We start from the raw sequence: 17,088 nt of genomic DNA on the forward strand, positions 1-17,088 counted from the left end.
GCAGTAGTTTCAGTTTATTCTTTTGCCTTGCAATCCTGAAAAACGAATAGGGCTTGTTCCTACTGCATCGGCACCTCTGAAGGCAGGATCAAGCCTTTCATTATGCTTACAAAAGGCAGTGACAGAAGATTTTATCTTACCCGTTCATAAGGAATAACTTTTTTTGGATAGGAACTAGGCATCCCTAAGAGGAAAGCATCTTCCATACTACCGTCTGCTCCTATAGCTACCATGAGAAGCTATATTACTTTTCCAAGGTAGAAATGAACATGTATCCATTTTAGGAACTGGCTTGTTTACAACAACATCGGATTTTAAAGAAATTAATCTGATCTGTATTGTACAGTATCCTTTCACATAAAGCTTTGGGCACTGCCAGCATATCGTAACAACACGCTTTTGCTCTTTGCCGGTAGCAATGGAAGTGGTTCCGGACCCATGGCAGTGGTTCCAGCAGTTTCGCCGACATCATACTCTCTTTTTGTGTAAATCTCAGTTAGCAAATAAACTGTTCTGTAATATCTGTACAATCCCAGAGTAACTCCAATGCTGTCTATGCTGTTATTCCAGAATTCAACTAGAATATCTAACCACCACACGACTGGTACTTTGGAGATGAGGACATCTGTCAAAGTAACTAATAGTTTGCAATGTCTGAACCTTGATTCCTTGACTCCATAGGGTTTTTGACAGTGCCTTCTCTAAAATGAGCTGGACATGAACCAGTGCTGTAAGGTACCTTAAATACCTTTTTTCTTTAATGACCCACCATTATGTCTAGAGCTAATTCAAAATACTACCTGCCAGATTCTGACAGTTTCAGAGCTACTGGCTTTGCCACAGGACTAGTTGTAGTGAGACATGCTGAAAAACATGGGAGTGTACTGTTTATTCAGCCAGTACCACTGCAGTTCCTGTTTGCATGACTAATTCCACAATACTTCCCCAGTGTTTGCATTTGTGAACATGCAGGGAATTCTTCACATGGGAATGGACTTGCAAGGAACATTATCTTTAAGGTTGATAGCTGAAAGCAACAAATTTTACATGAGGAACAGTGAGCTGAGACAGAGACATCCCTGTGTAGGGGAAGTTATTAATTTTAGTGACAAAGGTGCATGATTCACCAGGTTTATTAAATATGGGAAACCTTATACTACTTTGCCAAGAACATGGAAAAACCCTCGCTTCCTTCCAAAGAATCCCACTGCGAGAAGGACTTCTGGAAAAGAAAGGCACTGGTTGTCTAATGTATACAGATATAAACATGCTTCTATATATATAGTAGCTGCACTTAAATTTGAGAAAGCTCAGATTCAGCTACTTTCTTTGACTGGAGGCTGGAAAAGGTAACTACTTATACTCCAATACAAGGCAATTCATTGTAGCATTCTACCTTTTAATGTAAGCATGATGTACCTTGTTCTTTTATTTAAAATACTTTAGCAATTAGTGAGGTGCTTCAATGATCAAGACTGCTTTCTGCCTTGAATACAACAGCCTGCAGATTATATAGGAAGCAAAGATCAGTATTCCACATTTGCACTAACCTATGTGAGAAGAGAGGAAAAATACACATGCATGTGACTGGCTTTTTTCTCCTGAAACCATATTTGCTTTCTGTATATAGATGTATATGTATATATATATATGAATGCTTTCCTATGTATGTAATACACACATTACTGAAGGGTCTGGAGAAAGAGTTAAGAATGTGGATTGGAGGGAGGAGGATCTCTAAGTGCTCACTGGAGGTGAAGCTGCAATGAATTAAACATACTGCCAGTGATGCAACACATCTCCCCAGTTAAATCCATCACGTACTCCCCTTTCACAATATATGTAATTTACCGTGTTTAATACTTCCCTGTGTTCCAGGTGTGTGGAACAGAACCATACTTCGAGGAACTTTGCTCTCCACCACGGAAGTCACTACAGAAGTATAAAATCCCTTAGAGCTCACAGAGAACGCAGGACACAAATTGCACACAAGCACAGCAAACTAGTGTTTCACAATTTTGGAGGTATTTTTTAAATAACATGGGCAAGACCGCTTTCCTGACTACCCGTCTAACAGGTTCAGGTTAGAGAAACATTTAAAGTAAACTTCACAAAATAAAAACAAAATCTATGTGAACGCTTAAAATGTCTTAAAACATGAGACTAGCAGGAGGTGAGAACCAACATCATGTTACTGGAGATGAGGACGTGGCCTCACATAGATCAGGAATAACCAGGGTAAAACTCAATGGACTTCAGTGACAGAGCTTGACCGATATACCCAGCCTGAACAAAAACAGCAGCAAGTCCCCTGCTTATCTGTGTATGGAATAGTTCACTGGGGTGGTTATAAATATATAAACATAGATGAAGGAATTATTCTGCATCTTATGTTTGCAAGCACCCTGAATAGGTTTGATGGGAGATACTTTTCTTTCCTCAGGGAGGAGTGACATGTAAATACACTGATCCTTTAAAAATAGCTCTCTGGAAACATGAGGGAATGGAACCACGTGTCCACAACAGAAGGAGCAGGTGGGTTTAAAATCGTTCCTGTGCTATTGGGTTCTGTAAAACACCTCACCAGAACCTCTGCCAAGGCTAATAATAAATAATATACATAAATAAGTAGATGATTCATCAATTCTAAATGAACAACATACAAAATAATGTGGTCATGGCAGCAAGTATTTTCTGCCTTCAGGAAAAGTCTTCTCCAGAGGTGGAAAAGAAAAGTTGGGTGCTTAATTAGCTAGACCTAAAGCATTTCAAGTAAACCACATTTTGTATGAGAGCTAGCGGCTGGACTTCAACGCAAAATGCAGTTTAGCCATTGGTATTTCAAAGCCAACAAGGCTTTATGGCCACTTTGGCAGCTGCTATTCACAGATGAAGAAGGTCAGATACGATTTTGCAAAAAGATTTCTGCCTAGCTAAGCTGAGAAGTTGCTTGAGCTGGCAGCTGGGAAAAGGATTCTCTTCAAGCTGGCCACTGTCTTAAGGAACTCATGTGTTCTGATATGACAACTCAAACATGTTGCAAGACTCTTCGAAGTTTTCATCCATATTCAGTCGCCTCCAGAAGGATTTCTGCTTCTTCTGCAATTCTTTACGCACACACCTGGGGCATGGTACAGCCTTCACTTTGCACTCAGAGTGGAAGACAGCACCACAGCTTTCACACCTGCAAACACAAATTAGTGTCAAAATTGAATGACAAAACAGGACCAGAGCATGCAATGGACTTCACATGGATTGTGGGCAGTAGCCATTCCTTCCAACAGTTCTGGTAGCTCAAAGAGCACACCACTTCAAAAGAGTGGAGTTGTAAAAGACACTGGCTTGCCCACACCTCTGCTGGTGTAAAGCTACTCAGGACCACTAAAATAAGTTGACTTGCATCCATTTGCAGTTGCTGAGAATCTGTGCCAGCACTTCTGCTTCACGGACAGAAATTTTTAGAAGGATTAATACTTATCTTCTTATTAACTAGCATTCAGGTCTATCACAGAATAGACATCAATTTTGTTTTATGAAAGACAAGTTTGCTGCTTTGGTTTGTAAATGAAGAGTAACAATATTCACTTCCATTAAGATATATATTTGAGCATTTGCAACAGTCAAGATATGAGATTTTCCTCATTGAAGTTCCAGTGGTCAGCTGTTCTGGAAAGCGTAAAAGTACAGTCCACTTCAACAGCAGGAGAAGCAGTCATTCCACAAAGTAAAAAATGAAATAGAGGTAGGTGATATTTTCTGCTCTGTGTCTGGTGGAAGATCGGACTAGATCAACACAATTATAACTTATGGCATTCAAAGGTATGCTATTCTGTTCTCAAATGTGATATTATGACTTCAGACAAATCAACTGCTCAAACAAGATGACTGGATTACTTTGGGGGCACTATGAGGCAATGGATGTAATGTCACAGGAGATCAAGCCCCAGCTCCAGATGGCTGTGGAGCAATGAAACATCTAGTGATCATGGAATGAGCTACAACTAACAGATGGACCCTCTCAGCCTTTCAATGCAAATAATTATCTGTAGTGATGAGTAAGTCACTACAGCTTTGTAACCAAATGAAAAAAATAAAAGGATGACAGTGTCAGAGGTACAAAGTCTTAAGATTCCAGTTGGATAATCAAATAATGAAAGCAACAAAACATCAAACTTTAGGGCAATTTTGAAATACAAATGACGGGCACTGGTCACCCTGGTGATTCTGTAGGAACTCTTGAAATGCCTTGCACTTTTCCTTTTTTGCAGCTACTGTAATCAAATGACTATATGAGAATCCAAGTGTCCATTGGTATATCTTTAGTGGGTTTTTTGTTTGTTTGCTTTGAGCTTTTTTTGTTGTGGTTTTTTTTTTTTTCTTAGAAATAAGGTTCTTGTCTCCAAGACTGTGAAGAAAAACTGAAAACATGAAGAAACAAACCCCAAACACTGAGAAGCCATAAGGCAAATGGTAGTATCTGGTATGCAGTCTGGCAATACTGAGAGAAGTCCATAAGCTAATACAACCTCTTAGCTATATTAGCTGCATCTCACCCGTAACTTTTAAAAAACTGTTGCTGATCTTGCTGCACTTTAAGTTTTATGCATGGGTCCAAACATGATGTAAATTTTCATAACTGCAGAGCTTTGAGAAGGCTATGCAGAGGTTTAGAGTAGCACATTTCTAGCATAAACTGATAAACTCAAATAACAAGTAAGAAAAGGAAGGTTAAAGAGGCTAAGTATAATGCCGTATATCTACTAACTACTATGCTCTCTTGCAGTAAAACTTGACTGTCATGTTTCTAAGTCCAGCTAGTGAGTCTAAATCTGGTTTTGAATCAAGAAACTGGCTCACACTGTGATATTTATCACTTCTGTGCTCAGAGAGCATGTTATGGCCCTGATCCAGTGAAGCACATACACACATGCTCAGGACTCATATCCAAGTGATTTCCTTGGGATTACTGATCTGCCTAGAATTAAGCATGTGCTTAAGTGCTTTGCTGGATTGGGATCTCCACGAACAGACACACTAATGGATGAGGGAGAGACAGAGAGGACAGCAGTGTCTTTAGAACCTTACATCATTCTGAATTGACACTAATGGTGATTTTATCAAGTTAATTCTCGTTCGTTAGTCAGCAATTTACAGTGCCCTGGAAGTTGCTAGAGGGTAATGATTGATGAGGAGTGTAATTTTATGCTCTCGCATTGCCACTCCCTACACTCACTCAGTATTTCTCCACAGTACGCATGGGGGTGACAAAACTTATCAGAAATTGCTGCTGAAATGGATGGAGCAGGATGAGAGAGGAGCCAGCATGCACGCTCTCCCCAGTCAAAGGCCATCATTAAAGAAAACAAAGATTGATGGTGCTTAAATTAATATGAATTAATTTTTCAGAAATAAGCTCAGTGGAAAAAATGAACAAACTTCTCTCGCATCACTCAGAACCAAGAGAGAATAAATGTCTGCACTGTTTTTTATTAGAGCTGGTGCAAAAGCTGAAGCTCTGACCAGGACCCCACACTGTCAGGCACTAACCAGAGGCAGTGCAAACAGCCAGCCCCACATCTCACAGTCTACTGCACTGGCAGCCATCGTGACCACTGTCAGTCCGTTCTGGTGCCCCCACCCCTGACTGCCGCTCTGAAGACCTACCTTCTGCTTTCTCCAGTGAAGGCTGATGTACTCCCAGCCCCAACCATGGGGCGCAGATGACAACAAAATAGCAGCCTGGAAGAACAGCGCTCTGAATTGGAGAACAAAGCTGCCTCTTGCTCTCCGCAGGGACAGGTAGAGAGGATACCTGCATCAGCCTTCACTGCGTGCTTGTATCCCCTCACTGCTAAAGAAACTCAGTCACCAGGGTGGGAGGCAACGCTGATCTTGTTCTGCCTTTCGGCAAATGGTAAGTTATTCCATTTAAAGTAATGGAGCTATACTACCCCAAGACATCTACAGCTTTGCTTTTCATCATATAAAATACAGTCACAGTCATAACTGACCCTGGCAATGTCAACTGGTTGACCATTCCTAATCCCCCTGGGAGAAATCTTCCAGTGATACCAAAAACCACACCAAAAGTATATTCCTTCTTAGAATATTACAAATAGATTGCTTCTTATTTAATCCTGACATCTAATTTTATCTCCACATGTGAGTTTCACAGTTTTTCTTTACTGTTGTTTTCAAGCCTCAGTATTCTAAAACGCTTTTATTTCTCTGGAGAAAAAATACATTTTGTAGTCTATAAAAGGCTCATGTAATAGTTCACTACACTTAGTTATCTTTCTCTTAACCCTTGTTGTCTTCATAGGTAATTCACAGTTCAGGTACTATTCATGAATCCTGACTTCTTCTTTGGCTAGAGGCCAGGAAGTCCCTTCATCTTTTGTGAGACTTCTATACACCACTGATAATAAGCTCATGAGGCCTTAGCCATTCAGGCCTTTCATGTTTTCTTCTTTAACGAATAATATTGCAATACTGCACATTAACAGCATCTTGGTATTTTTCAAACATTATTTGAAGAATTGGTGAACATTGCATGTTGTTTTCATACAGACCTTCAGTTTTCTAAGAAGGCATCTGAAATAGCTTCCTCTCTATTTCAGTGTTTTCTCTCTTTTTTTCTCTTTCCTGACCAACTCAATTTCTGTTGAGACTCTAGGAGGTGTTTTATGTTTTAAGGATGTTTTAGTCGTTTGAACACCAGAGTAACAAAAATGCAGATAATTATTCAATCCTCTAAATAATTTCTATTGCACTGAAAAGTGTAAGAGAGAAAGGGCAAAGCTCTCCACAGCCAGACAGGCATTATAATGCTCTTATTCTTATCATTAGTAGTTATAAAAGAAAAGCCTTTCTATATCAAAAGCGTAAAATCATTCCTCGTATGCTGAGCAAACACCAATGTTAGTATCTCCCATTAAGTCTGGGCAGTTGAAACATATACATATCAATATCTGGTAAATTGTAGATTCTGGCAAATTCTTTTCGTGCTTCCCACATGTATTTCACAGGCTTATGGCTCCAGTAATTCTAGATTCTGCACAACCAATTGAAAATACGCATATTTCTCCTCTGTACTGCGCCACTATTTAGGTGCCATGGGTAGGATCAGGTGCCCAAAGAGAAGGGTGCAACGCAAAGAGGCCTCGAAGACCTTCCACCTTAAGCAGACAAAATAAACCAGGGATGATCAACTGGTGGCCCAGGATGTCATCTGAACGATAGTTGTATTTGTCTCCTAGGAACCTTACAGGTTGACAGACTGACCAGCATGACTGTGTTGGGATGAAGCTGCTGGGACTAACAAGGTTTATTAGGACAGCTTCAGCACCACACACATGGGCTGTACATGTCTGGCTTTCAAACACCGAGCAAGGAATCAAAGCTCATGGTTACGCTGTTCATCCCTGAAATGAACAAATGGTGGATGACAGATATGCTGCCATTCCCACCTCACAAACGGGAAACAAGAGGTGAACTGACTTGCTCAAGGTCAGCCAGGAGCTCTTAGAAGAGCTAAGAAGGGCACAGAGCTCCGCTGTCTCACTGCAGTGCCATATTCACCCACCATCCTTTCTTTTCTAATTTTATACATTAACATTTTTTCATTTAAAAAACCCACCTCCTCTGTGCCAGACCTTGCATACATTTGCTCAAGTGAGTAATCCCTTGAAAGGGTTTGATTTAGGGCTGAACCCTTCATTGACTAGAACTCTTCAGATCTTTTTTCTTTCTCTCCATGCAGAGTAAAACCAAGATAAAATGGGGTTGTTCATTACATTTTCTTTAGATGATGCTATACATTCACCAAGCATCCAAAAGACAAAGCCACCTGTAACTTGGCTGTTAAAAAACCCCAAAGAGCAAACCACAGTAGCTGAAGTAAGCCTTGCCAACGGATTCCAGCGTGATCACCATCCCACACTATGCACATGTGCCTGTCTGCAAGTATTTCTGAATTGCTCAGCTGTGAATATCACAGACATGCCCTTCAAAACTCTCAGAGACTTTACCAGAACACAAAGAAAAGGAAAACGGACTAGCCTGGGTTCACTTACAACACAAAAAAAAAGCTCCAAAGGCAATCAATGCCTGACACACACGTGCAGCAACATTATTACAGTTGCCTAGGAACCAACGCAAGGAGCCTGCCTAGGGAGGGACGCCCATGTAGTAAATGAATGGAAGAAAGTTGGCAGTAATATGACATTGATTTGTCCCTATAAGGAGTTTGTTAAAATAATGCCTTGTATGACACACTTAGGGCCTTTACTAGACACAGGTTTTTGGGGTTTTAAAACACCATACTTAAAAACTGTTAACACTTCAGACTTCCTTTTGAAAAATTTGCCTCTGAAGAGGAAAAAAAAGGCCAAACAAAACCAGAGCAAACCCCACTACCCAGCCCCTCAAATTGTTACATGTCTGAAATGCACTCTAAATGATTAATTCACTGTTCAGGGAGCCAGTGGTGACTCAAAGCATAATCATAGTTTTCCTTTCCATGTACCTGCTCATCAGATGGGGGTTACCCTTGATATGCCGGCAGAGCTTGAAGACACTCCTCATTTATAATGGCATGGCTGGGTCCTGGGCTGGCCCCAGAGGGTACAGAAACAGCAGAAATAATGGTAACTGCCAACCATTGGCCCAGCTCGTGTATTGGGGGAACCAGTGCAGAGGGGTGAGCTGGTTACAGGTGGCAGCTAGCAAGGGGTGTGCAGCGACCACCAGCCTGCATTGATGGGACTCACCAGGTTCGCACCTCTGGAACAGCTGCAGGGGCCAGCCCAAACACAGCCTGATGTGGCGTCTGTGACCAACACCACCACTGCTGCTCTAGTAATGGCACCCCAGGATGGCTGAATGGCACGCTACCTGGTGTCCCTGCATGAAAACTGCCAGACCAGGGTCTGCTCCCTTTTACCGAGCATGGGTTAGACTGAGCTTTGGAGAAGCACTCCAGGCAGGGTGGGAGGATGAATGCATAAGCCCCTATCCTGGCTCAGCCGCCCAGGGCTTGCCACTGGGTACTTCCCAGTGAGGACGTCTGTGCCGTCTCTCGCCCCTCGTCCCGTCATGCCAGCACCCACTGCCAACCCAAGGTCGACTGCATCCAACGGGTGTGCAAAGTGGTCAGAAATATTAAAGCCTCACAAATGAGGGGAAAAGTGGTCAGCTCACGGGAGGGGAGAGAAAACCACCAGTGCTAGTGAGCCTCAGTGTCAACTCCTCCATTGCTAGACCCAGAGAAATCACAGAGTAGGCCTTCGTTTTGGGTGCTCACAGAACAATTTGTTACAGGCTGCGGCGGAACGAGAACAGGTTGAGTTAACCACCTGCTATCCTCCCGTGACAGTTGTGTACACAGGACACAGGCTGAGTTACCGCACCAGAGAACGGCAGCAGGGTCAAGCAGGAGCAAAGGGATCCTGCAGCTCCCAGACCCCTCTTCACAGAGCTCTGTCGCTCCTGATTAAGGAGGGAAGCGTGTTCTCAGCTCCCCCCTTAGCTTTGGCTGCAGGGATTTATGTTACACTTATCTACACGTATTTCCATACTTGCATCCAGCAGGAGAACTAAGGACTGACTGTCGACCTCAGTACTGCACTCTGCGAGTTGGCTTGGGATCTCTGAACTTAGACAAGTAATGTGGCCTGTACACAGCAGTTCACAAGAAATCAGTAAAGGGACTAAAATCAGTGTTAAAACATTTAATCTGAAACTCATGTGATTACACTTTAGTCAGCGGAGCTAAGTTACTTTGGAAAGGGGAAAAGCCCTACGTACGGTAGATCGACTACCTGCAAATCACTGGAGAGGCTGAGATGCCACAGAGATTCAAGTGTTTACATTGTTCAGACATATATCCTCTGCCTCTGCTAGCTGCCACGCCGTGAACTGGACTTCGCCCCTCTACCTCTCCTGTCATTAATGAACTGTATTCGCAAAGTGGTGGTTGAAGACCTAAAAGCAAAGAGTCAGGCAATACTATTAACAGTGATATTAACATACTGCCCTCAACCGTTATAATTTGTCTGCATGATTCTACTATTTTGCATTTTTCTGTAAGTCTCAAGTCTGGAAATCCTGTGATTAAGTCAGGATTTATGCTTTTAATAAAAGAGAAAGGCAAAGGAACCTGGACTTCGTAGCTCTGTTGTAGTGTTGAGGACATGCCTACCTGGACCCAAGATGGAAAAAAGGAACTTAACATTTAAAAAAATAAAGTATATAAACAACAAGATTCTCAAAGTAAACTTAGAATTTCTGAACACTTAGAGTTGGCGGTGTTAGCTTTCATGGGCTAAAAAGCAATTGAAAAGCTGTTGTCTGGTCTACAAGGAACCATATTTGAGAGATGGAGAAGTCTATCTTACAAGGGGAATTTGCACGAGGAAGGAGGAGGAAGAATTAAAAGGTCTTGACTGGCAAGTTGGAAATATCTAGAGCGAGAAAGAAGGCACAGCAGGGAAGTTGCAAAATAGAAACTGGAAGCGAGATGGCTGCCATGTTCAGCCAGTGGGGAAGAGCACAAGGTAGCACTGCAGAGATGTTGGTACTTGAAATAAATAGCTGCCTCTACATTGAACGTTCTAGTTAGTACCACTCTGACATGAAGCAGGTAAAACCAACCTCTAAAGCTAATTCAGTTCCAAAATACAATGCTTGATGAAAAAGCCAGTATACTTTATCTCCTTCTTTTTACGTATTCTAGATAACATTACTGAGCTACCCTGCACAGACAAAAAATCAGATCTGGGCCAGAAGATTTTGACCAGTTTTGACAGATTCAAGTGAAATTAAATTTTCAAGAGAACTTAACATCTACTTAGGTGCCTAAGTTTCTTTAAAGAAGTGCTGAGCAGATCACTTCAGGGTGCTTTGAACCAACTATCAACATCCGATAAGCTAAGCTCTTTCAAAAAGTAGGTACTAAACTACTAGCACAGCTCAGGTGAACTGGGCTTGGGAAAAGGCTGTCTAGCATAAAACAAACTAATCAAAGCAAGAGGGAAAATGAGGTACTCTGAGTGATGCCTTTGACCCGTGCCAAGGTATTTCCTGGAAATGCTCTGTACTACGTATTTCAGTCTCTCTACCTAATATCTATCTTTAACATTCTCCCAAATGCTCAAAGATGTTTTTGTCCATTGACACAGCATCCATAACAGAGCGAGCAATCTTGCAAAGACTCTGGCATGCACATAAAGCTAAGCACAGCCTCAGAGCCTTTAGTAAGACTTCTTGCTATGTGTAAAGTTAAGTACATTCATAGGTCTTATCAGGATGGTGGCCAAAGATTATAGAGGTATCCAAGCTGGTTGATATAGTCAAGCCTGTTCTGTGGCATGTCTATTTTAAACTTGGGTCTTCTGGTTTGTATCTCACAAGGTCTACATGTCTTAACTGATCTGCAGAACAAATCAATTTCGCAAAGTGAAAACAGTTTAGCCTTGATAAATGAATACGAACACAAAAGAGCAAATCTCCATGGTTCACATATATCTATAGTCACCACATAAAAGGCAAGGAATTTACTAAATAGTTCTTAACCAAGCAAGCAGCTTTACCAGCAAAACATAACAAATTGCCCGTGAAAGTAGTCACTAGGATGCCGACACACAGGCAAGACCAAAACTTTATCAACTGGGTAGCATATAATAATCTTAACCATAACTATAATTACTTAATTATCTAATTGGACAGAAAATCCTTTTTAATGAATAATTCTATTCTTGTTCTAATGGTATTTTTTCTCAGTATTCCTTAAGATTTAAAACTTGTTAAAAATTGTTCTATGTTATAAAACAAATACAGCCACATATTATAGACAATAGCACCGCTACACAGGCATTTTCTTTTCACTTCTGGTTTTTTTTTTTAATTTTAGAAGAAAGAAACAAAAACTTTTCACCAAGTTAATGAAGAACAAGCAATATCAGAACAACTTGAAGGGCAGTGCCTGGCTGCAAACAAATGGGCAAGGATAGCTCTAACAAGCCAATTTGTAACCAGGGATATTTAAACTCATTTCACAACACTTGTAAAAATAAAATTAGCGATATAATAGGATAATTTTATACATTTCTTTGCTAAATTTAAGCCCGGGGCAAATTTAGTCCAAGAAATAAAACAGGAGGTAGATGCTCAGGTTGTTTAAGTTGCCAGAGCTCTAGCAAAAGCAGAGCTATGAGAGTTTACATTAGCTGGCAATTTGCTCCATGAAATGTGCAATTAACTCGGGAGGCTTTAAATATAGTTCTCATGATTTAAAGGCCTTCAAAAAGATGCCGAAATTATGAAATTTAGAAATAATCCTTATGAACTGTTATATAAATATGGGTAAGACAGAAAAGAGAAAAATGGGGGACAGAGGAATCAAACTGACTGGAAGAGGTATCCAAAAGGATGGGACAATTTTTAAGAAATTGTTTAATTACTGAATCACGGCTTTCATTAAGCTCTGTGCAGAATGGCCACCTCCCAAGAAAAGCCACAGAAAGGAAATATCATTAGAAAGCTTATGACTTTGTGAGCCCACCCTTACATTCAAGGCAGCAAACTGTTGCGTTGTATTGTTGAGCAGGATGTAAAGAGCCTGCCAAGCACAGTCCACAGACCCGCTAATTAAGTGAACTGATTGTGTTTGGTTTGGAACCGTTTGCCAACAAAGGAATGTGTCATGCTGATTAGTGAGAGAAGGGTATGTAATATATGTGTATTCAAACCCTGAGGAGTGCATAACCCAGGTATTCACTCTGTTTGCTCAAGGACTGACAAAAATTACTCTCAAGCAAATAATCTGACCAAAGAGAAACTCCAGCCCTCAAGAGGGGCCCCTCCTTTTCTCTCAGTTGTATCTATCTAAAGAAGACCCATCCTTCATAAATTCCTACTGAAGACTGCTCCAGAAACTGCTGAGAATATTTTGGAGAGAAACAATCTCTCCACCTCAAAGCTGACCTAAGAGACCATGAAGATGGAAAGGTAACAGCCATCTGAGAACCACCTTGGAATTGTAATGAACTCTCTGACAGCTGTCACTCTTCTCTCCAAAGAGTGAGAAAGGTCAGGGAGGTAGCCAGAAAAACAAATGCCAGCTCAACACAGACACAGCCACCCCCCCCCCCCCCGCCCCCCAAAACAGACTTCACTTTTCAAACGTCCAACAGAGAGGTGAAGTTTGCAAAAGCTGTCATGCACCCACTTTTGAATATTTCTAACCTAACAGCCCAGTTTGCTGGTAGAATTAGTAGCATGCTCAAAAGTGAATGAGCAACATTCAAAAGCAAGAAGGAGAAACATGGTCTTCAGAGCTCAGCTGCTCTTCCCTCCTTAACTCAGCAGCTACAGCCAGGGTACGTGACAGCCTAGTATTGAGTACAAAATGTGAATACTATGCTGTAGACAGCAATTTCAGAAAACCAGGATGGAGAAAGGGAATCATAGTCAATCCTTACTGCACATTGTGGACTCAGAATAGTACAACTAAATCACAAATCTGAGCTAACTGTTTACTCGGAGCTCTGTATGACACTTAACTAATACGGAAAGCTGAACAGGTCATCAGAAATTTCAGGTACAATTGCAAGTCTTCACACGAACCTTTTGTGACTTGCCATTCCATCTGCCACAGGTTACTCTGTACATCCACCTATTTCTAACTAGCCTCCTCACCTTACACCTGGCATCCTAGTGGTCAGCTGTAGAGTAAAACACACATGCTCCTCTGTTGGCATGACTTGCCTCCAGCCTGAAGGTGGAAAAGAGCAAAAATATGGAACTAAAATAATCTGGTTAGTTTCACAGAGGTGCATGTGCACACAGGAGCAGTAATGAGATGAGAAAACTGACTAGGAAGGGAAATGGAAAATGCTGGGGATAAAGCAAGGTTTAGTGATAAGGAGTACAAAAGGAGTAAGCAGAATGACTTCTGACAAAATAAGAAAGAGAAATATTGGAGAACCTTTCATGCTGATTGTGTTTTAATTAAAAAAATTAACAAAGACTGCTGTCTTTGGCATGATATCAACCACAACTTCACATTTGTGAAACATGAACAAAAGTCCTTTCTGGCTTCTAATTCAAATAAAAACAGGAGCTAGAGCAGCTTCTTTTGGCTTTCACTGAACTGCTGACAAATACTATTTGATTCCAGAAGGTTTTAAACTCTGTAATTGCCAGGTATGTCTGATCTCAGCTGAAGGGCAGGGGAACAATATACACCCAAACAATGTTTTTGTGACCAAAAATCCCCCAGACAAATCAAATGCACAGGCACTTCAAGTAAACTTGTCTTCCCAAAAGCTCTTACACATTCTCATCAATCTTTTGGGAATATCTTCAATAGCCTTTTACACAGTCTCAATAGATGTCTTATGTTTTATGTCATCTTAGTCTCTCTCTTTTTAACTCAGCCTATCTCACCATGCAGCCTAGATACATTCTTTCTTGAAAACCATTTATAGAGCTCACCTGCACACCTTGTTTAGCTTATGTCCACTGCTTTGTCAATGCATTTTTTTGAATGAGAGTCTCGAAAAAGAATATGCAAAGAGTCTTTGAAACTCAGGTCAGGTTGAAAATCCCCAAAGAGTAGTCCTTGGTTACTTGTAATTTAACAACTTTGTGCATGCAGGAATCAGATTCTTAATGAAGCTCTTTTAACAGGCTGGTCCTGATTGTTTCCAAAGGTAGTTCTTAAATTTTTTTTTTTCCCTTCCATGAAACACTTTGGAGAACAAATTGAAATGACTGTATTGAAACAGCCAGAAAAGTACTTATCTATGGAGGAATGCTGTGCTGTCAGATATACCGTCTTTCTGTTGAGTTTTTAAAAAAAAAAAAAATTAAAAAAATCTCCTTTATTCAAAATCCAAGACATGTTTGAAAAAGAGTAGTCACACTGCTGTGTTGCCAAGCCTGCTCTCGTTTCCTGCATTTTGCTTCTAGGTTTTCCATGCAACTCCTGTCCCTGATCTGGCATCCGGCACTCAATATAATGTGAAATAAAAGTTCTTTTGTTTAGCTTAGGATTGGCATATGCTTATATTTATTTTGTAGCCACCTAAGAATAGCAATGCCATTTAAAAAAAAATAATAAATATCTTGCATACATAGGCACAGAGGAGTATGCACACAGAAAGCAGAGAATTAGTCATAACATTTCATGAGGAAAACACTTCAGAATAGATGGTTATTGTTTTATAATGGACAATCCCAGTACATCATGGGCCCAGTGACATCAGATACTATAAAGACGTCTGTGATCACTCCAGAGAATCCATTTGGCTTTTCGGGAACTTTGCAAACTCATAAGAGCTTGGGATAAATCACCCTGTGTGATGCTACTGGGGACTCTTCCCTTTTTCAACAGCTGTTCTGAGACTTACAGGGCTTTGGGAAGTAGCTCTTCCCATCTATTTCCAAGTCTGCTCATGGTGGCCTCCCTGGACCAGTAATCTAGTGTAGCTGCCCAGAAACGGGGATTAGTGGGATCTAATCCCTAGTTATCTAAATAAGAGGTCACAGGACTGAGAATCCGCAAGGATATGATATGCAATTCAAACGTATGACTGACATTACAGTACCTGCTTGTAGAAATGTCCTCAAAGGGGTAAAGGATTTCTCCATTATTGCAAATCTCACAGATGAAACCTTTTTGACTGCAAAGGCTGCAGCTGTACACATGAGAGGTGGCAAACTTGATCACTTTCCCCAAGAAAGGAGCCAGCTTTCCTTCAATAACCTGAAATGAGGAGAAGACAACATTGAATGAAACCCCCCAAAATGACTAAAACTCCCTGAAAGACTGAGACAATATTTATTTATTTATAATTATAGCTCCATGAAATCACAAGTGATAACAGTAGCCAATGAACTGGCAATAATCCAAACATAAAAACAAAGTTAGTATCTCTCTGTAAGTCTCTATACGGCAATAACATACAAGATTAGTAGTCATTTTAAGTACAACAATGTATTCATACACTAAGGCACAAAAAAGTAGATCGGAAACGAGTTTAAGGCTTCCATATTATCATCTAATGACAGCTATGGATACTGCCTGACATTTATGATTTTAATTTCTTGTTACTTTTCATGCACAAATTGCAGTTTCGTCTTTGTTCCTTTTCCTCCAAAGCACAAGTTTTTTGCATATTTTTTGTGAATGGAACCCTGGCTTTCCTCCTTCAGTAAGGTTGTGTTTCCTATTGAAAACCATTAAAATACAGTATTCCCCTCATTGCCAAAATGAATAAATTCTCAGATACACTCTTGAATAGAAACTGTGTTTTTTTCCTTCAGTGTCCAGCTCTCAAATCAAGAAGTCCCTCACTGCCAGACAATTGTGCTAGACCATTAGAAGTGATTAGCACCCCCTGTGTTGGTGTGATAAAACAGCCATGCAGTATAGATTAAACTGCTAGCCACAACACTCATCTAAATTTGTGACTTGGTGACAATGCCTCAATAAGGGGTGCTATTCAGGCAAAATACATTCCATTCAGAGCAAACTTCCAGAGACTTTAAGGAATTCTGCTGGTGTAGGGAATAATGAAGATGGAATAAGGCCCTAAGTATATTCTTCTCTCCTGGGCTTCCTGTGGCCTGAATGGCAGCCTGCCAGATTAGTGATAGAAATGTGTCACAGGATTTGATAGTGACCTCCCATAAAAAGGAAAAAGAATGCAATAATTGCTGATTGAAGGCTTGCACAGGGCTGTGCCCTGAAACCTAGGGGTAGGGAGATTACACTTAAATGTGGGCCAGGTTCGGTTCAGGCACCCCTTCCCTCAATATGGTGACACACCACTTGTAATTTGGGTTTAGTGTAAATGAATCTAGAGTAAGCAAAGGTCAAGGCAAAGAAGAACAACAGAGATTTTGGAAGCACTTCTCCCCTACGTGAATTAGAAAGGAAATAAATTTGTGTTCCAGGGCAACTTCCTGCCCACTAGCCGAGACAGCCACTATTAAAAAGTACATGTGGAAAAGGAGGTGGCATTGATGTTGATGACATTGATGTTGATGGCATTGAATGACATGTGCTGAAATGTGGCCCCT

At 40.8% G+C, this 17,088-nt stretch overlaps 1 protein-coding gene across 1 annotated transcript in view; it reads right to left on the reverse strand.

The window, feature by feature from the left end:
- Positions 1-3,006: 3,006 nt before the first annotated feature.
- PLEKHM3 (pleckstrin homology domain containing M3) overlaps positions 3,007-17,088 on the reverse strand; it is a 76,194-nt gene continuing 62,112 nt past the window's right edge. Inside the window, exons 6-7 of the mRNA XM_059820669.1 lie at positions 15,612-15,769; positions 3,007-3,184 (exon numbers count right to left, since the gene is read on the reverse strand). Of these exons, the coding sequence (XP_059676652.1) occupies positions 3,007-3,184; positions 15,612-15,769 (336 nt within the window). The remainder of the gene's footprint in view (positions 3,185-15,611; positions 15,770-17,088) is intronic.

This window comes from Gavia stellata, chromosome 8 (assembly GCF_030936135.1).
Source record: "Gavia stellata isolate bGavSte3 chromosome 8, bGavSte3.hap2, whole genome shotgun sequence".
Taxonomy (NCBI): domain Eukaryota; kingdom Metazoa; phylum Chordata; class Aves; order Gaviiformes; family Gaviidae; genus Gavia; species Gavia stellata.